Source organism: Melospiza melodia, chromosome 20, assembly GCF_035770615.1.
Source record: "Melospiza melodia melodia isolate bMelMel2 chromosome 20, bMelMel2.pri, whole genome shotgun sequence".
Lineage (NCBI taxonomy): Eukaryota > Metazoa > Chordata > Aves > Passeriformes > Passerellidae > Melospiza > Melospiza melodia.
Genome location: NC_086213.1, coordinates 4,260,907 through 4,288,797, shown reverse-complemented (window position 1 = coordinate 4,288,797; position 27,891 = coordinate 4,260,907). Strand labels below are relative to the sequence as shown.

At 46.0% G+C, this 27,891-nt stretch overlaps 2 protein-coding genes across 2 annotated transcripts; both read left to right on the top strand.

Moving 5' to 3' along the window:
- The first annotated feature begins 121 nt into the window (after nucleotides 1-121).
- Nucleotides 122-9,856, top strand: ANHX (anomalous homeobox). Its single transcript, XM_063173470.1, has 5 exons — nucleotides 122-375; nucleotides 972-1,096; nucleotides 1,318-1,441; nucleotides 2,312-2,539; nucleotides 9,764-9,856. Exons 1-5 carry the CDS (start codon nucleotides 124-126, stop codon nucleotides 9,854-9,856), a joined length of 822 nt encoding a protein of 273 aa, XP_063029540.1. The 5' UTR covers nucleotides 122-123.
- A 9,153-nt stretch (nucleotides 9,857-19,009) lies between these two features.
- YWHAH (tyrosine 3-monooxygenase/tryptophan 5-monooxygenase activation protein eta) lies at nucleotides 19,010-26,142 on the top strand. Its single transcript, XM_063172816.1, has 2 exons — nucleotides 19,010-19,321; nucleotides 24,719-26,142. The coding sequence occupies exons 1-2, from the start codon at nucleotides 19,235-19,237 to the stop codon at nucleotides 25,373-25,375; spliced, it is 744 nt and encodes a 247-aa protein (XP_063028886.1). The 5' UTR covers nucleotides 19,010-19,234; the 3' UTR covers nucleotides 25,376-26,142.
- The last annotated feature ends 1,749 nt before the right edge of the window (nucleotides 26,143-27,891 follow it).

The following is a 27,891-nucleotide window of genomic DNA, read 5'->3' as shown; positions in this document are numbered from 1 at the left end:
TTCCTAAATAAAAAAAAAAAAAAAAAAGAAAAGCATACCATAGAAGCTAAAAATAGGAGATAAAAAGTTTTTATCTAACCACAACTTTGTGCATTGCATAGAAAAAGCTTCCAACAGGACATGATGATGAAGCAGTTCATGGCCATGTTAAAGAAGAATGAAAACGAGCATCCCCCACCCACCAAACTGCTGGATCTAGCAGGGCAGCTTTGCCAGGAGCTCCAGAGCTCTTCTCCTAGTCTGGAGAAGCTGGTTGAAGCCATGATGAAATGCAAGAACAGCAGAGATTTTCTTACTAACATCCATGTTGTCCGGGCTTGTGTGTCCGTTCATATCCATAAAGGGCAACATGATGCAGCCTGCAGACTCCTGGAGGTAGGAATGTGTTCTTCAGTTCTTCATGGAAACAAAAAGCCATGTTAGAAAAACAGTAGCTGGGAGCCGTGAGTGCAGCAGTACCTGAACTGCTGCACATGGAGCACTTCCAGCTCGTGTAAGGCAGTGGAAGGTGATAAGTGCATTGCTGACCTGCCAAAGCCTTTGCTGCAGGCACTTCGAGTTAATCAGCCAAGGAGAGAAAGGTAACTGGGTGATTATGGGGTTGGCTGTAGCAGGATTTTTGGTTCTTGGAGTTTTTAACAATCTTAGGGCTCAGGACATAGAAGTATTGGGAAGCCCAACATTAGGGGGCTTGGCAGGGTGGGAATATATGAGGAAGGCTGGATGGTGCCACTCAAGGTGAGGGATTTTTGGCCTCTAGATCTGGTAATGCAGATGTTTGCATCAGGGGAAAAGAAGGAATTAGGCAGCTCCCTGTGAACTTGAGGGAAGGTACAGCCAGCCATATGCTCAGATAATGCATACCAGTCAAACCAGTAGGAATCCCTGAGTGTTTCTGTTGAGGGTTTTCTTCTTCATACACAGTCTGAATGACTCTCTGGAAAGTTTGCTTATGCACAGTTTTGTTTTAGCATTGCAAGGCACAAGAGAAGGAAGAACTGGTGCAGCTTTGGCATGAGGTTCACTACCGGAGGGTTATGGAGAAGCAGCAGACAGATGTTCTGACACCACTGCAGAAATTCCGTTGCAGGAAGAGGTATTGCACAGTGGGGAAACCAAGATTTATATATTTTTTTTCTCTGTAGTTTGCAGATGCAGGGGCTCCAGATGCAGAGGCTGGTTTTACGCCTCAAGATGCTGCTTCTTGGAGCTTGGTTTTTTTTGGTATTTTGACCACTTTGGCAATGTGAGAAAATTCCCATGAATGCGAATTGTTCCTTTTGGGTCCTTTTTAATCCCATTTTCTCCTGTGTACAGGAATCCTCCACCTCTTTCCCTTTGTCCTGAAGGTTTGAAGAATCGAAATTTTTCAGAAGAAGTACGCCAGCACCTGTTCAGGTTTGCTGCAGAGGTGACAGCAAATCCAGACAAGAAACAGAGGGTAGGGATATGCTAGGGGTACTTCCAATCAAACCTCTTTGTCACAGAAAAGCAGGACACTGTAATCAAGAGTCCATAACTGGTTTAATTTTTAAATCCTTGTTTTCAAAAGGCTTACTGGGGCTAGGATTCCTCATACGTGATCTTTCCCTAAAGGTTTCTTTAAAAAATCATGAGGTTCATGCTAAGTAATTTCTCTTGCTGTGGACAAATGTTGAGGGGCAATAAATTCCTCACTGGGTTTTTAACAGTTTTAATTTTGTAGTGATTGAGCACGGGCAGCCAAACAGCCATCACTCAGCAGAGCTCTATTACAATGATAAATAGCTCTGACTTGACTGAACTATATAAAATTGCACTTTGTTCACCAGAACATATTTTGTGCTGACTTTTCAAATGCTGGTAATTTGATGTGATAACACAATAGGCTGTGTTGGTGTATGCATGGATCTGCCTTCTTTGGACAGGGACAGATTTGTAATGGAAGAGATGTGTGAATTAAATCAACAAGCACTGTTGATCACTGCCTTGCCAGGTGAGGGCTTCAGACTTCAATGTCTGCCTCTGTGAAGCTGTCATTTTGTGGGAAGTGCATGGTTTGGTGAGGGTATTATCTGGTGAGCAGTATAGAATAGCAGTGGCTTCCTTAGCAAACAGATTGTCTGGGAGTGCAGGGTGGAATTTGTGTTTTCTATCAGCTCTGAGTTTATAAAATGGTCTCCTCGATGGGATCCACAAGACCTATCAGAGACCTAGTGAGTAAATGCCTCTGGCTTTGGAAGGTCTCTTGCTGGACTGCTTTTGGAACTGAAGGGAAATACTTGATTATTTGGATTTTTCTTTTGATTTCTCCCTACACCTGGGTTTGCAGGAGGAACTGGCTCGGGCCATGAACCTGCAGCCAACCCAGGTCTATAACTGGTTTGCAAATTATCGGCGCCGCCAGAAATCCCGCCTTGTTCGTGTGGAAGAGCTCAACAATTCCTGTCCTGAGAGGGCTTTGCCTTCCCACAGAAGTGAGCCACAGGATAAAGGATCCAACACTCCACAAACTGCAGGTTTGTCTCTTCCTAATGGGTTCAGGATGTGGTCCAGAGAGGTGAAAATCAATTTGAAATTCCCTCAGGAAGGGAAGGATATTGCTTGTTCAGAACAGCATTATGTGCTGATGGATCAAGTGGATGCCGGAGGACTCTGCTTCAGTGGAGTGCCTCAGTGTTTGGCTCCAGGCTGTCACTCCAGAGGAGCAGACACTGCTAATGCCTGTGCAACAGCAGGTGAAAAGAGATGCCTGGCTTTAAGGAGGCACCAAATGAAAGCAAATACATGGGAAGCAGCAGGTTTAGCTCTCAGATTCTGGGATCAGGGCAGTGCACTCCAGGAAAACCCAGTATTTTCACGTCCTTCCGCAGACACTTAACCAAACCTCAGTCACAAGGAACACAGGGGTCTTGCTGCATTTGGCAGATTGGACTTGTTTTGTTGCCTTTTGGAGTAATCACTAGCATTGTTTCACCTGCCTGGCCTGCACCTTTCAGGTGGATCTCATGTGGACATCAGCCCTGGGCAAATAGAGATAACCCACATGCCCTGTGAGCCAGGATGGGAGCAGTCAGCTGCACCTCTGTATAAGCCTCCTGAAGGGACATATTTAAAGATGCTGGAATCCAGGTGATGTATGGCATCTTTACAGTGACAGTTCAGAAATGAAACAACATTTAAATGTATTCACAGAACTGACTTCCATGTTGGTTCCTTGGGGACATCACTTGGGAGCCTTGCCACCACTGATGGAGATGTTCCATGTCCACTCAGAGCAGTTCATCTCCCAGCTGTGGAGGGCAGGATTCAGAGGTTTAGCTGGGGGTCCCCTTTTGGCAAAGCAGTATGTCTGGCTGATTCATTTTCTCCATCATTGCAGCTGTATGCAGAGCCCTGAGCTGTATGAAGCTGGAACAAGCATGGCTTTGTTCACCACTCGCAGCTCTGAACAACCTGTACCTTTTGGCACTGAGGCTGTGAGGGAAGCAGGAGCCTGCTTTGGCTCTCCTGTGCTGCTGCCTGCAGAAGCAGTGAGCAGAGCTGCTGCCAGCCCCTGGCAGGGGAGCTTTGTCCTGCACTCCTACCAGTCCTTTCCCTCTGTCAATTATTGCCTGCCCATGTGGTGGGCCCCTTACAGCACTGGAGGAGGCTCTGGCTCCGTGTGGACCCCAGGTGTAGAAGGTTAGTAAAACTGCACCCAGATTGTTGACCCTAAGACTTCCAAGCTTCTTTTCCCATTGCTGTAAACATTATTGCTCACTTAAGTGTCCTGATGAAGGAGAGCAGGGCTTGTTTGGAGCTTTGGAGTTCCTCTTCCATGATAGTTCAGTGAGAAAATCTGCTGATTTAAGGTATTTAAACAGACATACTTACGTGCTCTTTTCCCTAAACTGCAACCACTTCCATAAGATAGTGGTGGGTTCCTTTTAGTGTATCCATTGAGAGAGTCCCTCCAAGTGTTGTCTGCTCACCTTGCCCTTTTGCAATGTTCTGGGTTTTTAATGCCTGTCATCATTAAGATATTGCCTGAGAAAAATCTGGGAACTTAACTGTGACATGGTGCTTGTCTTCAAGTACATGTTTTCGCTTTCCTCTCCCTCTTGCTATTTTTTCTCTCTTCCTCTTTGTCTTCTTTCTGTCCAGTCTTGTTCAGCGTTCCCACCCTCCTTTTCTCCTTCTTCTTCAGAACAGGCTTGATAGGATGTGTAAGTGATGCCCACTTGCTTTTGCCATCAGTGTGTAGAGCAGGAAGGGCTGTAACTGCCATTCACCCAGGCTCTGGTGAATGTGGAGCAAGGAGAGAAGGAATAGCTGGGTCAGAGGTTGGGGCTATGTTATCTGTATCTGTACTTGTGTTTAATTTGAGCATTTACTTCAGCAGGTTTCAGAGTTCCCTTGAGCACAGTCCCTCAAGCTGGCTGTGTTGAAGCCAGTTCAGAAAGAATCATTCAGCAGTCAGATTTACAGGATGAAAGCTTAATCCTTAGAGGAGGACAGCTAGGGACCCTGGAATCTATTCTTCACAGGTAAAAGGAGGGAAAGCACAGGGCTGCCTAAAGGCAGGAAGAAAAATGGTGCAGAGTCCAGCCATGTCTTGATGTCCCTGTTGAAGAGAGTTGCAGAAATAGTGACACACCTCATTCCCAGGGACTGCTTCTCCTTGTGTCCATCCTTCTTTGCCAGTATTTATATCTGTGCATGGCTAATCTTGTCTAAGTACACAAGTGTGTGTGTGGCACAAAGGAGATTTGGAACCAGCCTAATCAGAGGAGATATGACCCCCTGCTTTTTAGGCAGGTTCAGTTTCTGATCTATTTGCTTGGTTTTGGCAGAAAAGCATAACCTGTACTGATCCAGTGAGGGCTGCGTTGGTAGGGCCTGTACTTAATCCTAAAATAGTTTTTGTAGCTTCACAACCTCATGACAAGATTATTCCATAGTGCAAGCTTTCCAAATTGGAAGACAGAAAGACAGGCACTGTTCTCTTTCTGTTTTCCACCTATAACAAAGGTTTCAGATTTCAGATTTTCCCTGGGAATTGAGATAAATTCAGAGAATGCAAAACAACAAAAATTCGTGCCATTTTCCATATGTTATACAACTTCCATAATGTTACATAAAAATAAACACTGCCAGACATTATGGGCTTCCTTTAATTTGCTGATCTCCAAGGCAGAGCAGGAGCAGCAGCCCCATTTTTAACCCTCTGCTTGACACTGACCAGTGTTTGTGCCAGCATGATGCTGTCAGTTTGTCAGAAAGGGAGGTAGAAGAAGCTTTATTCCCACTTTAAAGATGAGGAAGCAGAGGCACAGAAGGCTTTGTGGCTTGTTAAACAACAAGTGAATGCAGTGATTCACTGGAGATAAGATTGGTGAGGCTTTGGCCCCAGTTCCCTGCAGAAATAATTTCTGCCTTTTGCCCCTGTTCCTCACTTGGCCTGGTGCCTCGTTCACATTCATGTCAGACTCCTTGCTCTGAATTGCTGGGGAGAACCCAGGTCAGGCATTGTAAACCTCAGGCTGTGTTTTGGGATTCACAGTTTTAAACAGTGGCTAAAGATCATGAAAGATCAGCAAGGCTTGCTGGCAATATTTTGGCTGGATTTAAAATTGCATGTTCTGACTCTGGAGTGAGCTCATGTTTATTTTTAAAATATGTTCTGCCAGAAGAAGAAATCTATGGTGAATGTCTCCTGGTTGGGTATGTCAGTGTGCCAGGCATCCACACACCCTTTATCATATTCCTGTGAGGGGCAGGGCTTGCTGCTCTGTGGGCACCTTTTGGTGGGGACATAGGGCTCAAATAACCCTGTTTGTAAACACTGTTTAGTGGCCTGGTCCAGGTCTCCCAAAACCTTGACCTCCTCAAAATTCCATGAGTGCTATGGAACATCAATCTTTTTCAGAAGTGAGTGATGCTTGGGCTGCAATTTCAGCAATTTAATTTTGCAGTTTCTCTCTAGGGAGCCAGGAGAGCTGGTGTGGGTGGTCTTGGGTAAGATGACTGCTCAGTCAGTGAGGATCACCTGTGTTATAAGGCAGAGCCCTCTAACAGAGGCAGGGGCTAGAGAGGAGTATTGGTACCAGAGTCCTCTTGAGCAGTTGTGGTGCAATGAGCATCACGACTCATGGGGGCAAGAGATCAAACTGTCTGATCAAGGCAAATGAGTGTTGATGTCTGTAAGGACAAGGCAGTGATGTTATCCTGGTTTTAGAGGTAAGAGTAACACAAAGAGAAGGAAATTATTTAGCCAAGATCACCTATCTGGAGTGGACTAAGTGTTATGCTCTTCTTGCTTCCTGAGCACTGGGATAGAGCTACAAGTCAGCCAAAGGACCCTTAATCTGCTTGTCTCATTTTTAAAGATGCTCACCTGGACAGGATGTGGTCTCAAAGCTTATCAGAACAATTCCTGTTGATTTCTTTCATGGGCTTTTTACAGCCACTCCTACGCACCTGGGCTGTGTCCAAACCTCTTCTGATCTACAGGGCTGTGAGGTGGGAGTGTGAGAGGGAAGCAGGCTGGAAGCTGACTGTCTCCATCTGCTTCTGCTGCCTGAGAGGAGGGGTTGATCCAGCAAGTGGACTGGAAGGCCCTGTGGGACACCAAACAGATGCTCCCCCTTACAAATAGGGGTGGTGTGTCCTCTTCACTCTGCAAGTCAGAACAGGTGGAATGGAGCCCAGCTAATGGTTCTTGCAGAGTGGAAATCTTGTGCCTTCCATTTCAGAGAGAAAAGCACACTGAGCAAGGCATTCTGCATTTGAGCCAGCATATTGATTTAGAAAATGTCAGTGCTGAGATGTTCATGGTGGCTTACAGCTTCTGCCTGCATTTCTGGAATTCCAGCTCAGAGTGCTGGGAATCCTCTTGCTGTTGGGCTCTCCCCTTTGGACAGCCCAGCATCCTGACAGGGGCAGGCAGCAAGTCCCAAACCACCATCAGAGGCTACTCTTTGCCATGTTGCATAACTGAATTGCAGAACTCGTTGCTAAGGGCACTGTGCATGTCGCTGTAAGTGGGCTGTAAAAAACACGAGACAAATGCTTGAGAGGGTGGCAGAGGGAGTTGAGCCCATTTGTCATTAGGAAATGTGACTGAGTGCAGCCTCCAGCAGAGCAGTCCCAGGGCTGGTCACTGGAACCTGGGCAGCATTCCAAGGAAGGGAACTTGACACTTATCCATTGGTTCTGCTTCTTTCCTGTACTCCACTATTGGGCACCTCTTGTCTGGGTCCAAATGGACACGCACCTTGGGCTCTTCCTGGTGGTGGTTTGGGCACTGTTCTTGCATTAGAGAGACTTTTGAGTTGGTGATGATGGGAGAGAACATCCCATTCTTGAGTACCCAGTGCCCACAGACTGATGTGTTTTGGGAGGCTGGCAGAGCCTCCAGGGCAGTGTGGATGTAGCCCAGACTCCACTGGTGGCCTTGGAAAGCTGGAGCAGAAGTGTGGCTAATGTTGTGTCTTTGTCTAAAGCCACATATTTTGACTCTTAAGGTCTCTGCTTTTAAAACATGTTCCAGGAGCTTTGCTAGACGCCTCCTTATTTATGGGGAGTGTTTTGGGGCAGAAGGAAAGTTGCCAATTGAGATGTGATTCCCTGTATACTGCTCCTGGTCAGGGCAGTCTTCCCACTGCAGAACCTGTATTTTCAGGCCATAACAATTTTGAGAAATGGGACAGGTCTGTAGACAAATTAACAGAACTCTACCAAGTGAATAGTCCTGCCAACAACCTCTCTTGTCCTGCTGCAAAACATTACAGTAAGAGGCAAATAGAGCATAAATACAAATGCATTTGTATATAATATTTTTCCAGTTCCTCTCAGACTGTGTTTGGCAGCACTCAGTGCCCACCTGTTTCTGCACCCTATGTGGAAGAAAGCCAAGCCCTGGGACAAAGCCAGGTAAGAACACACCTAAAGTTCAGAGAAAGGAGCTCTGTACACACAATCCCCTGCAGCTCTCTCAGAGGAGATGTGAAATCTCATATCATATTCAGTATGAAACATGTTTGATCTAAGCATAGCTCCTGAAGTCCAGTGCAGGGCAAGCTGGGCATTCCCTGGCTAAGACCCAGCAGATAGTAGAAGGAAAGGTGGTTTTGTTTTTTCCTACTTAAATTGCTAATCAGACCCTAATTTTACTAAATATGTCATTGAAATGGTGACCAAAAGACCCTGTGCATATCCAAAGTGTCATTGAAATGGAGGGCTCACTTATAGAACAATCACACAAAGATGGATGCTTGAGATCCTCCTCTCTAAGGTGTTGTGCACAATTTGACTCTGTTCTCTCAGATCTCTTAAAATGTTTAATGCAATTTTCATTTGCAAGTCTGTGTTATTGTTGATGAAAGGGGGTTTTGCACTGTTCTGAGATGGCTGATGGCAGTACACAGAGCAGTGTGATTATTGGCCAGGATAAAGAAGGTACTTCCATGCTGTGGGTGCAGTCTGCATTCCTTCTGATGGGGACTTCAGGGCAGTAGAGAATACAAATTAGAAATCTTGTGCTTTCAAGGGGATGGGAGCACATCTCTGAATTTTTACCTAAAAACAGGACCCAAGGAAGCCCTGTCTGAGCTGGACATTGATGTATTTTTTGGCTTCACATGTGTTGGTCTCAGTCAGTCAGCATCCATTGCTGTTTCCCTTTCAGTGTGAGCTGCTGGGGAAAACCTTTTCAAAAGAGATTACAGAAAGCAGGACCCATATCTGCTGGCCTCATTATGAGAAGTGGCTGCAGCTCTGAGGGCAGTAACAGAACCTCTTTTGAGTCTCTGAAAGCATCAATATAAAGATCTGTATCTTGGAAAGTGGCCTTTTTTCCAGCCATAATGTAAGCCAGACGAGAAGGAAAGCTTTGGGCATTAATAATGAATGAGCCTTTTCTAAGATTCCCAGAGCAGGCTGTCTCTAGCTGGTTTTCATCTTGCTGTTCTGCATCCTTGCACTGATTTTTGCAGTGGTGAAGAAACATGACACTCAGTACACTATGGGCAGAGAGCAGGATACTGAGTGATGCTTGTAGATGTCAAATGGGACATCTTCAAATTTTTGTAATAATTACTCAGTTCAAGAATTCAGAAAAGCAATTTTTGTATATTTTTGTGTGAGCTCTATGAAAAGGAAGAACTTGAATGGGTAAATGATTTTACAGCATTCTACAGACTTCCTGGGCACTTTGCTTCTTGCTGAATCAACTTACTCTGGGCTTGTGGCAAGAATATGCAGATATTTGGTTCCTATGCCTGAACCACAGAGGTGCAGGTGAAAACTTTCTTTTGTCCATGACTCAAGTTTTTTTTGGTAGGTCATACATCCTGTTAGAATCAAAATGAGAGTAAAATGAAAGCAAGCAAACAAACAAAAAATGAATTCATTTAGGAGATATTTCATTCTCTCCCTGAGCAGAGCTCCCTTGTCCAGGACATCACTTCCTTAATGATTTAATTCCTGTCTTACCCTCTGCCAGTTACTGCCTTTTATAGGAGTCAAAGCCTCGGGCAAAGTGAAGGGAATTGCTCTGCTCTGAATTCCTGGGAGCTGGATTTGGCATGGATTGTGTTCATCACTTCTACACCCACTGATGGATTACTGTGAATGTGGAGGGGAGGAAGGCCTTTGTCTCTCCATGCACACAGCCCTGACCAGTGCCATCCCCTGCCATTGCACGCCTTGTGCTGCTCTCTGCTCAAAGGAGCTCTTCCACCACAACCAACTGTGTTAAAATCATAATGGTGAGGCTTTGGTTCCTTCCTGTGTCTTTCAGGTCCTGGAGGATCCTGTTGTTGACTCTCTAACCAACGACATGTTCCAGGCAGCATGCCTGCTCTGTGAGTTTTCTGACAGTGGACGGATGTGAGCTGCCTGCAGATACACTCCATGGGTCTGCAGTTCCCCAGGAAACACCCCATTGCTTCCTTTTTCCCCCTTTTTTTTAATAGAAGGATGGGTCTGACAGGGAGAGGAATAGAGTGAGGGAGAAAGATGGAGGTGTGTTCAATGGTTACAAAGTTTGGTTTAGTTACAGTTTTATTAAGAATTTTGCAAAGCATAGAAGAAAGCAAAGGTGCGCTGTGGACTGTAGGTTTTTCCTGGAGCTGTCTGAAGCTGCACTGTAAATGTCAAAATTATCAAGGCACTGGTTCTGTGGCAGTAACATAGATCTAGTCATAGCACTGGCCAGATCCGAGTTGCATCATGAAGGTAAATGAAGCTCCTGTGCTCAAAGAAGTAAAATTTGGTTACATTGCCTTGCAGTGAATATTGGATAACCTTTTATCAGGCTTGAAAAATAAGGTCTCAGTAAGTGCTGGTAAAATATTGCTATTTCTTATCAGTGCCTTCCTGTTTTACAGCAGGGTGTAACTTCTGGAGTGTTCCATACTCCGTGGTGTCACAGGTGACACAAACTGCAGCCCAGCAGAATTTTCAGTGCCAGGGCATGCCATTGAATTGGGGTTTAATACAAGAAGTACCCTTCATGCAGGTTTAAAAATAACCCTGCAAGTTATAGGGGGGGGGAGGTTTGGGTATTTTCATAAAGTGTTACTCTTTTTTGAAAAACTTGTATTGCAAAATGTATCCCCATTGCCAGACCTCCAGCCTGGAGACACAGGAGGAAGATGGCTCCCTTACCTTTTGTTCCAAAGTTTTCAAGTAAAGGTTTTCACTTACTGTTTCTCCAGAGTTCATTTCTTTCAAGGTAAGGATGTGAAGTGATAACTTTCACATGTCAATTATGTATTAAAGGGCAGGACCAGCTGTCCTGGGAACACTTGCGGGTGCTGAGAGCCTGAAACCTCCATTATTTTGGTGGCTCTCACCAGAAATAACCCCTTTTGTTTGTGTTGGGAACAGCGGTGCTTGGAAAGGTCACACACGTTATCGTTTATTGCCGGCAACAGCGGGGCCGTGAGTGAACCGGGCATTTCTACAGGGAGCAAAGACGCCGGGCTCGTGGGGCCGCACGAACACCCGTGAGGGACGAGCCCGCCCTGCCCTCACAGCCCGGCCCCGCCCGGCCCTCTCCTCCGCTCGGGGCCGTTCCCGCCGCCCGCCGCCGCTTCCCCATTGGCCCGCGGGCCGCCCGCCGCCGCCTTCCCATTGGTCCGCGGCCGTTGGCAACAGCGACAGATATATCCTGCGGCGCTCTGATTGGCTGTCGCCTCCCGCCGAGCCATAGCAACAGCGGGGCGCGCGCGGCCCCTCAGGAGGCGCGCGGGGCGGCGGGACCCCTGAGGGGCGGGCGGGGCCGCCATGGCCGCGCCTCGGCAAAGCCCCTTCTCTGGGCCCTGTCACCGCTGTCACCGGCCCTTCTGCGGCCCGCGGTGGAACGGAGACGCGACACGGTCAGGAGCCAGCCAGAGACGCGGCTCCACACAGAGGCAGCAGCCCCATAGCAAAATTCCCCCTGGATCTTGCTGGGCTGCTGTGTGATATCCCAAAGGTACTTTATTTTTACTTTAGTTTTCATCCCTGCTGGTGACATGTCACTAAAATGACTGATTTAGGCAGCCAGTGCTACATGATACATGTGGATGAAAGCCAGGGAGGTTACACTTCCCTGCTGTTGGAGATGTATTGGAGTAAAGAGGAATCACGCCTCTCTTACAATGAGATGTATTTTCAGTTCCTTTCAAATACTTGGTTCTGCTTCCTGTCAGGGGAGATAAGATTAGATTAACATTGACTGTATAGGAATTTTAGAGAGCTGTCATTCTATATAGGTTCTTTTCTAAGAAAGCAACCCATGCTAGGGAATGCAGGTATTTTGGTTTGGCATATACGTGACCTTTGTTCTACCACGTTAGCAACACCAGTGTCTTAAGACCTTGTAAGTTTTAAAAATAGTTCAAGAACACAGTTGTTTTGAGTTTTTAGTTAAAAAGAAGAGGTTCAATTCAGCAACATTCCTCAGGAGTACTAGAACAACAAGTCTCTTTTCCAAACTTAAATCTGAAAAAGGATTTTCAGCTAAAGCAGAATTAAGGCCTTTTCTCTTATACTTAATGAATTTCATTTCTGAATTTGGTACAATTGCTCTCTGGAGGACAACTGAATTTTCTAGGTCATTTCCCAAGTGAAATAACTTATTACTTTTCTGAAAATTTATGTTAGACAATTAAAAAGTTTGATATGTAAAATTGAGCAAATTAAAATATCCCTTTAAGAGATGTAAAGTCAAGTGGTTGAAGTACATTGTATTTTGGCCCAGTCTCACCCCGTGTCACCTGGATATTGGACCTGCACAAAGCACTTTGGAGGAGCTAATTGCGTTTGGACAGGAATTTGCAAGTGGTGCCTACAGATGGTCTCAGGACTTGGCCCTGCTGGGTTCCAGGGGGCTGAGCAGCACTCAGGGTGAGCTGAGCTGAGCAGCACTCAGGGCTGAGCTGAGCAGCACTCAGGGTGGGCTGGGCTGAGCAGCACTCAGGGGTGAGCTGGGCTGGGCTGAGCAGCACTCAGGGGTGAGCTGGGCTGGGCTGAGCAGCACTCAGGGTGGGCTGAGCAGTACTCAGGGTGGGCTGGGCTGAGCAGCACTCAGGGGTGAGCTGGGCTGAGCAGCACTCAGGGGTGAGCTGGGCTGAGCAGCACTCAGGGTGGGCTGGGCTGAGCAGCACTCAGGGTGGGCTGGGCTGGGCTGAGCAGCACTCAGGGGTGAGCTGGGCTGGGCTGAGCAGCACTCAGGGGTGAGCTGAGCTGGGCTGAGCAGCACTCAGGGTGAGCTGGGCTGGGCTGAGCAGCACTCAGGGGTGAGCTGGGCTGGGCTGAGCAGCACTCAGGGTGAGCTGAGCTGGGCTGAGCAGCACTCAGGGTGAGCTGGGCTGAGCAGCACTCAGGTGGGCTGAGCTGAGCAGCACTCAGGGTGGGCTGAGCTGGGCTGAGCAGCACTCAGGGTGGGCTGAGCAGCACTCAGGGGTGGGCTGGGCTGAGCAGCACTCAGGGTGAGCTGAGCAGCACTCAGGGTGGGCTGGGCTGAGCAGCACTCAGGGTGGGCTGGGCTGAGCAGCACTCAGGGTGAGCTGAGCAGCACTCAGGGTGAGCTGAGCAGCATTCAGGGGTGGGTGCTGCTCCCCCATCCATGAGCCAGAGCAGATGGGGTGCCTGCCCATGCAGCAGAGGAAGAGAACAAGTGAATCTGTGCTGAATGCCAGTAGTGCTTTTGACCTTCTCTGCCTGTGCTGCTGGCTGGAGTTGGTCTTTCAAGGAGAGCCTCGTGGAGTTCTTTCCATTGCATTCACATTGGGGTTGCAATTTGTTCAATTTGTGCCTTACCTCGTTCTGGTTTCCTAGATGTGATTCGTGTCCCCATCATGTTCTGCTTTCCCTGTGCTACCATCTGGAGCAAGCTCTGGATGTGTTTTTGTTGTTCTTCCTTGGAGCTGTACTTGGAAGCACGCTGAGCACGTGGCTGACCTGCCCTGAGCTGAATGTGCTGTACCTGCTGTTGTCATTCCTCCTCCTCCTCCACATGGCTTGGCCTAGCAAAGGAAGGAGCTTGCCCTAGATAGAAAAATCCCAAAGTTATTTTTATCTTTAAATGCATATAAGGGCCCAAAGTACAGTGCTGGTATGTCTTGACTGGTCACAGAAAGGGGATGGAAATCTAGGAGCACTTTCAGAAGTTCTGTTACTGACCCTCCCTGAGGTGAGAGGGACACTCTCCAATAGGCAGCACCCATGTTTTCCAGCACTGCTGCTGGAGGTGGCTTTTCTCTTGGCAGTTCAGCAGACAGCCCTGAGCCTGGCAAGGTGAGGGGCTGAGGGTGGTTCTGCCCTGGAGTGTGCTGTGGAAAGGGCTCTGGGGAGGTCCTGCACAGGAACTGCCATGAAACTTTCCCTGAGCTGATCCAGCATTGCTACAGGGGATGGAGGGTGTGAGCAGCAGCTTCTCCTGCTCACAGCCCTTTGGCAGTTCTGCTTTCTGTCACTGCTGCATCCAACACCCACTCAGGACAAGTGCTGGGGGACACAGCTCCAGGGAAGTGTTTTCAGGCAGTCCCTCAGTCTGGATGCCTGGCTCAGCTTTCCTGGGGCCTCGTTTTTAGAGGAAATGAGCACTTTGTGCAGTGACTCAAGTGGGGCGCCCAGAATCAGAGGCCACTGTTGGAAATGTTGGCAAAGGCATTTTGTTTTATCTCTGCACTTCATTAGTCTTATCCCCAAAGTCTTTCATGTTATGTTCTACAGTGAAAGGTCATTGTTTCAGATCAATCATTTTCAGTGGGATTTAATCCAGTTCTAAGTCAAACTAATCCACTTTGGTAAAGGTTGAAGGGCAGTAAAAATTCATTTAAGACAGATCTGGTCTTATTTTTTAAATGTGGCTGTTGATGCTGAGTCCTTAATTGTTTATGCTCAGCACGAGGTGTCTTTGAGAGAGGTTCCAGAAGGATTGAGTTATTTTGTGTTCATATTGTTCCTTTACTTCCAGTATTTTCTAACACAGGTTGTTTCTTTTTCCTCTTACCTGTAGAGCCTCTTTTCAAAATGGTGCTCTGCTGGCAGCTGCTGATAAGCAGGCTTTTTCATGTCTTCCTGTTGAAGCTTCTGAGTCCTGGTTACTTTCCCTTCATTATATGAAGAGTAAAACTGCATTTTTCTATCTGGGCAGGAGTAGCAAACACCAGAGTCTGAAGCAGCTCATGAGGAGTTAAAGCTGCTTTCAATTAGCCACTGTGTTCTCGCCACTTAAAGGAACCCCCACAACTGAGCATGCCTGACAACCCCCAGTGCATATCCCTGAATCATTCTGGCAAGGAAAAACTGCCATCATCTTTTATTCAGACAGAGTGCTGCTCCTCACTGGACTCTGAAATGAGCAGGTGCTGGCAGATAACACATTTTGCCAGAGAGTTCTGAGGGTTTATCAGCTTGTGTCTGCACAGGATTGTGAACATGCAAAAGGCTGCTGTGTGTGAATACTGAATGGCATTAATGCACTGCAGTGATCCCAAACAGGCTTTGGGGTACACACCTCCCCTTTCCCAAGGGAGCGAGAGCTTCACAGGCTGTGTAACAATCAGTACCCTTGTGTTTTAAAGTGTGGGTTATTGATACACAGAGCACTTCACCACAAGGCATGGCATGAACCCTGGTGCTGCTGCTGAGCAGCACTCAGGCACTGTCATCTTCCTTCATTCTAGGATTTACCCTTGAGTTATGGGGGAGGTTCTGTGAGTGATTCAAGATTAATATGAAATTGAAATATGACAAAGAGTAGAATATTTTCACACACTGTGACAGCCTAGAGGCTTGTTAAAGTGTGCTGTATGGTTTGGCTAGAAGTATGTCACTGAAATTACAGTCCCTTGTGGTTTGGGAGAGAATCATCACACTACAGCTACACCCACTGCTATCTCGTGCTCTGATCTTGTCACTGCTTACACCATCTCTCCTCCTGGTGCACATTTATTTCACTTTACTGGGGAATGTGCTGCTGGAATTCTAACAATAAAAATTAAGCCTCTGGAAGAGTCTGTCCTGCAGCACTGTCTGAGCACCATGACCCATGTAAGGGCCACTCACAAGTATTTCCAAGACCAGATGTTCACAAACTCCATCTCTTTTTCTTCCACAGTTGTCTCTACTCCCTTTGCTGTGATGTGGAAGCTGGTTAACCTCCCCCACCAGTGGGTGGTTTCTCTTCTCTCTCTCTGTTTTTCAGTATCTTGTCCCCAAGACTTTCATCATTTAGCAGTTCCCTAAATAAAACATTTCCTTGCTGCAGAAAGGAGAGGGAAGATCATTTTCTCCAGGGATCAGGAGCATGTTAGTGGCAGGGACTTTGTGGCATCACTGCTGTGGTTCCATGAGTCTTGAAAAGAGTGGCACAAAATGTGTGTGTGCTCTCTCAGTGCTTCCAGGAGAGCAGAAAGGGGATGTTTGCTCCCTCAGTGCTTCCAGGAGAGCAGAAAGGGGATGTTTGCTCCCTCAGTGCTTCCAGAGAGCAAAAAGGGGAGGTTTGCTCCCTCAGTGCTTCCAGGAGAGCAGAAAGGGGATGTTTGCTCCCTCAGTACTTCCAGAGAGCAAAAAGGGGAGGTTTGCTCCCTCAGTGCTTCCAGGAGAGCAGAAAGGGGATGTTTGCTCCCTCAGTACTTCCAGAGAGCAAAAAGGGGAGGTTTGCTCCCTCAGTGCTTCCAGGAGAGCAGAAAGGGGATGTTTGCTCCCTCAGTGCTTCCGGAGAGCAAAAAGGGGAGGTTTGCTCCCTCAGTGCTTCCAGAGAGCAAAAAGGGGAGGTTTGCTCCCTCAGTGCTTCCAGAGAGCAAAAAGGGGATGTTTGCTCCCTCAGTGCTTCCAGGAGCACACAAGGGGAGGTTTTCCACCCTGGGGATGGCACATGGTGGTTTCCTTGTGGTGGTGCCTCTGCAGCAGTTGCCTGCAGCTGAACATCAGCCCTGGGGAGACCCCTGTGAGGCAGCTGTGGTGTCCCCAGTGCCCCTGTGTGAGTGAGCCCTGAGCTGGAATGGCATTTCAGCACAAAGCTATTTATGGAACATGGGTGCTGGCCAATAATCAGATCTGCCCGTGGAGCACAGCCACTGCCTGAGGTCATAGTGCAATTTTCAGTGTCATAAATTTCTCCATCTACAAATTCTTGCTGGGTGTGGTCACTTTGGGAACAGTTCTCAGTCCTGCCTCAGGAGAGCAGTGTTCCTGAGCTCTGATGGGAATCACAGAGTGATGCTGGTGTCTGAGCTCAGCAGGGGAGCCACAGGCATTCTGCACTCTAATGAAAGGCCTGCTGATTTTTTCTTTTCCTTTCCAGTTTTGTTTTAAGACATTGGAACTCATAAATACTGTAGAAATTCTAACAGTCCCTGTGTGAGCTCCAATTCCTGTTTATTTGTACCTGTGTATCTGTGGAGCCTCTGCTGAGGGTGGGGAGCAGAGCCCTGGGCACTGTGTGCCAGAACAGAGGCGCTGTCCCCAGGCCTGGGTGTGAAATGCAATCTCCTCCCTTTCTCTGGGCTACAGTCACACTGTGCAAATGCTGCACACAATGTTGCCTTATTTTAGCACTTTTCCTTGAAACTGTTGAATTTAGATGTGTATCTGGTTTTAGAGCAGTGAGGTTACACATGACCTCGTGGATTCCAGGTTAGGAATTTTTGAGATGCTTTAGACTGAGAAATAGCTGTTTTACAGAAGCCTCAATTAAGGAAACCAAAGCATTTAATGAGAATGTTTTGTGCATGTGTGGATATATCCACATATATTTGGAAGATTAATGCAGATTGGTTCAGTGGGTGAATAACTGGTTTTAAAAATACTTTGTAATCCATTTCCCTGGGGAGTCTGAAGCTGCTGTGCAAGACTAGAAAGCTGCTGGTAAACCCTACATATTTTCAGAGCTGTTGGAATCCTTTGCAAACTGACTAATCTCTGCTGAGAAATTATTCCAACTGCAAAGGTTCCCAGCTGAAGTGAACTGGGCAAGGAGGATTGGCACATCTCTCACTACTCTTGCCTAAGGGTCACATGCAGTTAAATTTGTATTTTTACATGGAATCATATATTTTTGAAATCACATCTTTGCTGTCTATACCTAAACATTTATTCTAAGGTAAAATCAATGCAAGTTTTAAAATAATTTTGATAATAAATGGAATTGATGCTTGAGTTCAGGTTTTGGATGTCACTGCCTTCTCTTAGAAACAGTGAAAATAAAATTCCAGTAGGGAAAAGCCCCATTTGGCTTGCTGGGATGAGTGCACAGTGGTGTATGTGCTTCACACTGCTGCAAGGGCTGTTTCCAGAATGTTCTGACAGTCAGTTTATAACTTGCTAAGTTATCTCTTTCATGCCTTATCACATAAAACTATTAGAGTTTATTCTTATTGATCATATTTATTTATGTCTTTTAACAAGCAGTATTCATCTAATCCCTTTAAAAACCACAGAATGGCATTAGGGTGTAATGCACAAAAGCCAGCAGCACTAGAGTTAAGGCTAAAAACTTTTGTCTGACACCAGGGACTGGATTGACTCATTTGAAGCAGTGTGAGAGTACCGAGGGTAGTGGAGGGGTCGGGAGCAGTGAGAGCAGCCCTGTCCCGGCTTCCCGGGGTGCTCCTGGACTCTCTCTCCTTCTCTTTGGGGGTGAGGATGGATGGGAGCTGGAATGGCCTCGGGTGCTCCGGTGCTGAGCTGCCCGCAGGTGAGCAAACCTTGGCTCAGCCGTGCAGCAGCTCCCCACACCTTCAGCACTGCAGGCGTGTCTAAATGCTGCCCAGGGCTGAATGGGAAAATGAATCCATGATTTATTGTAAGGGATGAGTAACGTGGCTCCCAGCGTTTCTGTGGACACCAGCAGCAGTTTGTTGTTTGTGCGAGGTTCTTACCCTGAGATAATTTTATTGTCAGAATGGTAGTCTGTCAATTTATGAAAGAGGAGCTTGACTATTACATATTAAAATACGTAGTAAAATTGAATTAATTGCATCTCTTAGGTAAGGTGGTGGAATTGGTCCGTGGTGCCACCCCCACAGCTCGGGCTGTTTGAAGGCAGCCGCGGTGCGAGATCCGCTCATTTCCCCACAGCGGCACGGCCGTGCCCCACTGCGGGCTGCGGCCGCACAAAGCAGCCCTGGGGCTGGGCAGGGTCACACACGTGGGCGCGGAGCGTGGTCACCCTGGCCGTGGTCAGGCAGGGGCGGCCCGCCCTGCCTCGGGCGAGGCCAGGCAGGCCCGGTGAGGCGGTGACCGTGTCGGTGTCGGTGTCCGAGCCCGTGCCGTGCCGTGCCCCGTCCCGCAGTGCCCGCGCCCCCCGCCCACCTCCACCTTTGCAGCAGGAAAATGCAGCACTCTCAACGCGCACGCGCGGCCCGCGGCCGGCGCCCCGCCATGGCTATTTATAGCAAGTGACGTCACCTAGAAATAGAGCGCGGGGGAGCGGCGCCCCCTCCCCTCCCCTGCAGCACCGCGGCTCCGCCCCCTCGTTGCCTTCCCGGCGCGCAGGCGCGGGCGGCGGCAGCAGCGCGAGGCTCCGAGCCGCACACGCCGCGGTCGGTCCGGGAGCGCGGCCGGCGGGCGAGGGAGCGGCGGCCAGCGCGGCACAGCCCGGCACAGCCCAGCCCGGCACAGCTCATCTCAGCCCGGCACAGCCCGGCGGGCGGCTCCGCTTACGGTTCCTGCTCCCGCCACCCGTGCGCGGCCAGCCGCACATCCCCGCCCGCCTTCCGCTCTCTCTGAGGGGCGCGCAGAGCCCAGCCCGGCAGCCACCACGGAAGCGGCCATGGGGGACCGAGAGCAGCTGCTGCAGAGAGCCCGCCTGGCCGAGCAGGCGGAGAGATACGATGACATGGCCTCGGCCATGAAGTCGGTGAGTGGGGCCGGTAGCGTGGCGGCCGTGGGGCGTACTCGGGGAGGAGTGTGCCGGGGAGTAGTGGCGGGGGAGGGAGGGAGAGGAAGTGCGGGCTGGTCCGAGGCGGGGTTGGGCCGGGGAGGATGCGAGCCGCCGGCTCCCGCCCGTGGCGGTGAAGAAAGGAGGGCGGGAGCGGGAGCCCGACCGTCCCGCCGGGACAGCTCGCCGCCGTGTGGGGCGGTGCCCGGTACTACCTGCCTTGGGCAGGGATGAGACAAAGAGTAGCCGGTCCAAACCGGACCAGGCACCCCCTTTCAAAATGTGTTTCCTTGTCCCCTCATTCCCTCCGTTCCCTGTCTCGCAGCCCTCCCGCTCCCCGGCTGTCCCTGCCCCGGGGGTGTGGCTGTCCCCATGCCCTCCTCTCCGTCTCCCCACCGCGCCAATCGGGCTCGCAGTGCGGCCATTTGAATGGCGCCCGCCTCTCCTGGCGGCGGGAACGCTGTGCATTCCTTCTGTGCTACACGTGGGGCCCGTCCTCGCCCACCTCCCTCCCTCCCACCCCGACCGGGTGCTGGGTTCACCTTGGGGTGCATCTCCCCTTCTGGGCATCCGCCAGCGTCTGGGGGCGCTGCTCCCGTGGGATGGGCACTGCGGCGGGGGCTGTCTGGGGACACAGCCAGAGGAGCCCCTTCCTCTTCTAGACGTTTCTATTGCCTCACTCACTGCCATCGGTGACTCACGGACAGTAGCTGCCTCCAGGTGTGAAAGCTGCCCCCCGTTCCAGGAGCGTTTCCCGAGCTTTAACGTTGCCTTTTTGCCTCTTCTTTGTAGGGTAACAGTTTCTCAGTGCATTCCATACCCTGTTGAATACTGAGATGTGTTTAAACAATGTTACATTTGCAATTCTGCTCCTTTCAGAAGCAAGCAATGAAAATTATTTGTACTGATCTGACTGTACTGATACATAATAAAATTGTAGAATGGTCAAACCTGTTATGTCTAGTCCCTTTTTTGAAAACAAAGCATTCACAGGATCCGAATGTTGTGGGTAATGTTAATGCCACTGGATGCTTAGCAGTGTCTTTCCATATCAGATTACAGTTGGTTTGTTCTTGCTGATCTGTCCTCTGTGAACACCAAAGGCACCAAGAGGAACTGTTTCTCTTGAGAGTTCTGCTGTTTGAAAGCAGCAGATGATTTTAGTTTGGAAAAGAGCAGCTTCAAATGGAGTCCACATTTTTGTTGTAAGAATGTCACCTCCCTTAAATGGGGGCAGTAAAAAGACACTAATTTTGCTGCTTTTGTTCACTATTGCTATTATGTTGTAATAAATGTTACAACCAGTGCAGTTCTAAAACAGTGATACTAATGAGTATCTCAATGCCAGAGCCACAAGACATTAAAATAAGGTGTATTTACAATTCTATCCCTAGAGTTCTTGATACAAATAATATAATAGTAACAGCTCCTCTTTCAGTTGGTAATTTAAAAGATGAGAGAGAGAACCCACTAAAACTACTGCTCAAGAGGACAATTTCTGGCTGTTGCTAGTGGAAAGTTTTACATTTCTCCAAGAACTGCAGACCTGCAGTGTGTGTAGGTCCCTGGGTACATGTGAAACCATGAGAACACAGTAGCTTTGCTTTAGGAAGTGTAAATAAAGTACTTACAGCTAGTGTGCATATCCAGGTGTCTTCAAACTGTTCTAATTGCTGTGCAAATTTTCATTCATCTGGAGCTGAGCTATTCTCATTTATAATGCCACTTCTGCTCACAAATAATTTGTGTGATCATGAGCTTCTGGAATTGGGAGCTTCAGAATACTTTGTAAGTAAGTGGAGTCTTGAAACATATAGATACTTTTAAAATACAAAAAGCAAGCTGAATTTAAAAGCAACAGTTCCCTTTTTTGGAGCTGTTCATACACTGTTTCATGGCTGTGATGAGCATCTCTTGGCTATTTGGCTTTCCCAGGTGGTCGCTCCAACTCAGCAATTTCCAGAATGCTCTTCAGTGTTGAGGTTGATGTTGTATGTCTGAGCACAATCTGTGGAATGTTCTGAGGGCTCTCCTGGCTCTCCTCACAGCTCATACTTCTGTCTCAGTGATTGCAAATAACTGAGAGATAATGCAGAGAGCTTTTAATCCATATAGTTTAATATTGAAGTAATCTTGTAATCCAGAGAATTTAGACTTCCTCCAGAAGGAAGGAAATCAGTATTCTAACTCAGAAATCTATTCTCCAAGTTATCTTTATATTATATATATATATTAATATATATTTATATATATTGATATTTGAAAGTTTATTTTATTTTTTTAAATCTGAATGTAACACATCTGATACTTTTTAAAGGTGCTATATGAAAGTAGTGTGCTTTCAGTATAAACTGAAATCTGAACAATTTCAGTTTGAGATATTACTGCACTTTTCAATACAGAATGTAGCAAGCAGCATGGTAGTTACTTCAGAAACATAAAGTAACAAATGTTAGTTTTAGTGAAAGTGTCTTTGCCTGATTTTTGACTGGAGAAAAAAGTGGCAAGGCTGCTGTTTCATTTGTCAGCATAAAGCTGGAGAAACATTCATTTTTTATCCCATCAATTCCTTCTATAAACAAAAAAGCTAGACCAAGTAGCAGTTGTAGCTTAAATAAGGAATTTACTGCTCAATACAAATTTTTGTTGTTGTAAACATTTTTTTCATGGAAGAATTCCAGTATTTTTGATTGTAATGTATAAACAGGAGAGGAAAATGAAATAGTTGCTGTTACAAATAATTGGTTTAGTTTACTGAACCCATTAATTTGTAACTATTAAAGTCATTTTAGTACAAATCCAACCATATGTGAATGGCATTCTTGCATGGGGCATGGCATTCCCATTGCATTAACTGCTGCTCCAGGATCCCAGCTGTCTCAGATAAAGCTGACATGGTAGGTACAGAATTGTTTCTCAGCACACTGAGGGAGATGCTTTGGGTGGCAGTGTGCTGAAAGGTTCTCAGTGAATGCAACAAATGCTTCAGCATCCTGAGATTTCTGCATTGGTTTAGATAATTCCAGAAACCATGAAAAATTGTAGCTGTGTAAGCCCTTTGTTTTTGGACAGTATTAATCCTAATAGGTAGTGCTTATGACCTCTATTGATTTATGTTGCTTTTCCAGTATAGCTACATAGTGGCAAAAAATAATTTATTTTTAACATTGGTAACGTGGGTGATGTGAGATACAGAATTTTAAAATTAGTCATGTGAGAAATACTGCACCGTGAAATAAATTTAAATATTCAATTAATTTTTTTGAAACAAATAGCTTGAGGTTCTAGTTTGTTATGTAGGCTTTATCTGTATATATAAATGGACTTTAAAAGTGTGGGATATTCTGTATCTTTGTCACCTATCCCTGAGTGCCTGGTTTGGGCAGGTTGTTTGTGTAGGAGAGGGGAATGAGTTGTCTTTAATGGAAGCAGTGCCCTCCCTGCTGGGACATGGCTTCCCCATGGCCTTCCCTGGGGCACCTGTAGCTGTAGAATTCCAGTTCTTGCTGTAGAGCTCTGAACACACATGATACAGAAAGTGATCTGGTTTAAATTCATGAATGGTTTCTATTTGTTCCACAATGATGGATTGCATAACTTTGTATCAGGCAAGTTTTATTCATTTAACCTGGCTCTGTACTGGCTCAGGTACAGTGATCTTTGCAGCTCCTGGCTGAGAACTGGCTTTGGCTGGCAGAACCAGAATAATCACAGGGTCAGGTCATGGATCTGCTCTCCATTGTGGAACTTTTCACTTTGGGGTGTTTTCCTTGGAAAGGAGCTCAGCTTGGTGTATGGTCTGTATAGGATCACACACAGAATTAATTTATTGATTTCTGAGCTGATGGAGTGCTGCACACTCATTAGCATGGGGAGTTAGGAATTCAGGGTTATAGTCAGGATTCCTTTTACATGCTCCCATTTTGGTCACTAAACAGCGAAAGAACTGTAAATATCTTTACTAGAGAAGATTCAGGTAGGTTGTGGTGGGGATTGTTGGGGAGAATATTGCTTGGGAGCTATGATGAAGATTCTGAAGATGTCATTAGAGTTTATTCCCATGCATTTCATCCTCTGTAGGTTGCCTCTAATTCTATTAGGACAAGCAGAGCAGTGTCTTGGGAGTTCAGGTTCCTGAACTGTGGAAAAGTCAGTTTGGAGATAAAACTAATTGACTTAATATATTTTAAGAACAAACCTAAATTTGAAAGTAATTTCTTAGTGTAAGAGTTATAATTTACATAAATTTTTTTTTTTGGATCTGGAAATGAGCACATTTGTTAGAAGGTTCACTGCCTGCACCAGCAGTCTCAGAATAGTGCAAATATTTGTGACTTGATTGTAGTATGTAAGTATTGGCTGTGAGCACTCTGGTGCCTGTCATCAGTGTAAATGTGCACATTTTAAAAATAAATAGTTAATGATTTTAACAGTGTCTCAGCAAGGACAGGTTTATTTTCACACCAAAGTACATATCCTTAGACTAATTTAAAGCAATATGGCTAAGGTAGAGGAATTACATTTGTCATCCTAATTCCTTTGAGTTTAATTTCATGTGTACAAATTTTTAAAAGTAGAACAATTTCAAGTGTCCATGTGTGTGATATCCTGAATTAAAACATCAAGTGAAATAGGCCTAAATATACAATATGAGAAGTATTGGCCTTCTACCTCAGCTTTTTGAAGCATCAGTTCCAAGTTGGTCATGGCTTCATTCCTGATTTGCTGTCCTATTTCTATGCAGATTCTTTCATGTCCTATCCCTGGAATTTCTCTGCAGCCAGTTAGCAGAAATCAGGGTAGCTTTTGTATTCCACTGTGTAATCACCCACTACATGTCTGAAAGAGACCATGGAACACTGATTCCATTTGTGCTGTGCAGAGTGAACGACTGCAGCGCTTCCATCTCTGCTGTCAAATGGACACAAGCAGCAGGGGACAGAAATGGGAGAATTGCACCAGCTCCCAGTGTCACTGCTGTGCTCCAGAGTAAAAAACTGGTTCTAGGTACATTTAAGTTCATCACTAAATGTGTAGTCTGTATAATTAGAACAGACTTCCTAAAACATCTCAGTCTTCCTCTCTGATTGCTTCTCCATTACACAGGCTTGACTCACTTTTATTCAGTGAATGTTCTTTGCAATGGCTTTAAATACCCCTTCTATTCCTTCAAAACCATGGGCATTTCTCTCTTTTAAGTCCTGACTGCAGAACCGTTTTGAACTTTCAATGTTACAAAGTTAATCCTGTCTAGAAGGAATTTTGGGTTCTAGAAGAAGTTTTGAATCTTGCATTTGTGATGAAAGTATTGAAGGAGGTTTGCACACTCTTCTCTAGGGCAAACCCTTTAAATTTGCTCTTTGTGTGTATTTTCAGGTAACTGAGCTGAATGAGCCCCTCTCAAACGAGGACAGAAACCTGCTGTCTGTAGCCTACAAGAACGTGGTGGGAGCCAGACGATCCTCCTGGCGCGTCATCAGCAGCATAGAGCAGAAGACCATGGCAGATGGCAATGAGAAGAAGCTGGAGAAGGTTAAAGCCTATAGGGAGAAGATAGAAAAGGAGCTGGAGACAGTCTGCAATGATGTTTTGGCTCTCCTAGATAAATACTTGATCAAGAACTGCAATGACTTCCAGTATGAGAGCAAGGTCTTTTACCTGAAAATGAAGGGGGATTACTACCGCTACTTGGCAGAAGTTGCTGCTGGAGAGAAGAAGAACAGTGTGGTGGAAGCCTCAGAAGCTGCCTATAAAGAGGCCTTTGAAATCAGCAAAGAGCACATGCAGCCCACTCACCCCATTAGGCTTGGGCTGGCACTCAATTTCTCAGTGTTCTACTATGAAATCCAGAATGCCCCTGAGCAGGCCTGCCTTTTAGCCAAACAAGCCTTTGATGATGCCATAGCAGAGCTGGACACACTAAATGAGGATTCCTACAAGGACTCCACTCTCATCATGCAGTTACTTCGAGATAACCTCACTCTGTGGACGAGTGATCAGCAGGATGAAGAAGCAGGAGAGGGCAATAATTAATAAGCTTTTCTCTGATCCCTCTTTCATCCACTTGGCCATCCCCATCATCACCAATATTTCCTTGCCACAGTCACACTAAATATCTAGTGCTAAGCATATCTGTATTGTACAGCTGTTCAGATCTGCTGTCCACTTTATCAAGAAGCAGTTTCAGATGAGTCTTCATGGGCATTGATGGATTGATTGGTTTATTGGCCCTGTTTATCTTAGTTGCACTTCAGCAGTGCAGAAGGAGGCATTTTTAATTTGCCTGTTGATTGGAAAATAAGGAAAAGAATAATGGAAAGTGATTGAGGATAACTAGATTCCAGTTAAAGTTCTCTGTTTGAAATGAGCTGACAGTTCTGTTAAGCAGTACATTTTGTGCATGCAAAGTAAATTAGCCACCCCAAATTTTTTTCAGTCAAAGAAAACAGTTAAGCTGATGTGAAATGACAACTCTGTTCATCAGTTTACAATAAACTGTTTGAAATGTGAGGTTTCAGTAGCAATTTGGTTTTTTTGCCTCTAACTTATGTGCACAGTTTCTTTAAATGCAGTGCATCTACCTAAGAGTTTTGATACTTGTAACCTTTTGCAGTTGTTTTGAAGAATCATGAATTTATTTTTTGTAAACTCTTTGGCTGTTTGGTTGTCTGTGTATTCTGACAACTCTATGTCAATATTTGCCCATGTTAAGATGGATGACTGGGAAGCCAGACTTCTAAATTAAATGTTTTGGAATTAAGTGAATAAAATAAATTGCTGCTTCAGGGATGTTATCTCTACATGAGCTGTCCTGTGTTTTGTTTGGAGCAGAGATAGAGTTACCCAACACATCACTGACAAGTTAAAACATATTTAATCAAAAGTTTAGTGAGAAGTTGACACATGCTAAACAACAAAACCGCAACATACTGTGCTGAAAGAAGAAAAACCCAAACCCACAAAACCCAAAAGCACCTGCAGTGGGGTCACCTCTATTAAAGTGGAGTTTCCCAAGGTGGCAGATTTAGATGTTTGCTAAGTACAAGAGCTGCTGAACAGCTGTAAAGCACATAACTTAGCATATCAATGAGAGACTTGTGTTTGCTTCTGCCCACTGCAACTTCTAAGCTTTCTCTGAAGTGCTGATCACCAAATCAGCTTTATAGATGAATCTCCCAGTAGCTATTTCATATTTACCTGCTTCAAACAGAAGCAATACTTGTTGCTAAAGACTGCCTTTCTCTATTTAACTCACTTAAGTGTAGACCACAAACTTAACACTGTTTTTGTTTTCTCCCAACAGTTAGAGTACAGGCACGTTTATTGGTGCTGAGCACACTTCTGCCATGGTATGTCCCAGAAGCAGGAGAAGTTAGCTGTATCCACTGGCACCTGAGCTAGCTCAAAGGTCATGTAAGTTCTCCTTTATCAGAACTGATAGTTTTTAATGATAGAAATAATTATTACTGCTCAGAATTACCCACTACAGCTGCTCATACTTTTTAAAAGCCGTGCACTGGTTCTTTTTAAGTAATCCAGAGTTTTAGAATTTTTAATGGTAGGTTTCTGTATTCTGTCATTTTATTTATGTATTCTGTCAGAATACAATTTATGTATTCAGAATACAATTTATGTATTCTGTCATCTTAGAGATAATTCTAGCTTTATTATAGCAGTAAAATTGACAACAATTGAAAGAGTAACACAACATCTGAAAGAGGTGAAAATAGTTACACACCTTCCTACTGCCCCTGTGGAACCCAGGTAAAACTTGGCCAAAAGATTGCCTTTTGACATTGAAACACTCTGGGTGGTTAGTAAAATACTGGCAGTTGGTAGGTTTATTTCCTTGTTGATAGAAATACCTGTCTTTTTGTTACCTTTTTAATTAATATTTTAAGATAATATTACCTTTTTTATTAATATTTTTCTTAATTCAAAAGCCAAGAGGTCATTTCTTATTTTAGTTCCTGTCTTGTGCAGACCCTTCATACAAAGCCATGAGCATTGTGTATTTTACAAGTGAGTCAGCAGGGCTGGCATCTCTGGGCTGGCAGCTGAAGGTTGGTTGCTGCCCTGATGCAAGGATCCCAAGTGGAGACCAAAGGCATCCTGCAGAATGATGCTGTGCAGCAGTGATTGCATTCCCAGGAGGAACACAGACACTTCTCCCTTGTTCTCCAGCTGCCAGGGATGAGCAGAGCATCTTTTGTGGTTGTGTTTTGGTAGGAGTTAGTAGAGAATTTTCTATGGAGCAAGAAAACAAATGCTCCAGTGCAATCCATATCCTTGTTTACACTTCAGCAGCTTTTTCATTTCCTGGGCCCTGGGATTGCCAAATGCTTTTTTGTAATCCTTACTGTGATCTGGAGGAAACCAAAATTGATGAATAGCACGTGTTTATTCCAATATTTTGCAGAAGACCACAGGATTCAGGTATTTTGGAACTGATATTTCTCATAGGTCATTCCCAAGTAATGTCTTCTGCTTATCACTCTCTAAAATAAATAAAATCCTAGGCTATGCCAAATTTACTGTTAGAAAACACC

Coding starts and splice junctions, on each gene's coding strand:
- ANHX (XM_063173470.1), top strand. CDS start 124: ATGATGAAGCAGTTCATGGCCATGTTAAAGAAGAATGAAAACGAGCAT. Junction 1,097..1,317: donor AAATTCCGTTGCAGGAAGAG/GTATTGCACAGT, acceptor TCCTGTGTACAG/GAATCCTCCACCTCTTTCCC. Junction 2,540..9,763: donor TCAGGATGTGGTCCAGAGAG/GTGAAAATCAAT, acceptor TGTGTCTTTCAG/GTCCTGGAGGATCCTGTTGT.
- YWHAH (XM_063172816.1), top strand. CDS start 19,235: ATGGGGGACCGAGAGCAGCTGCTGCAGAGAGCCCGCCTGGCCGAGCAG. Junction 19,322..24,718: donor TGGCCTCGGCCATGAAGTCG/GTGAGTGGGGCC, acceptor GTGTATTTTCAG/GTAACTGAGCTGAATGAGCC.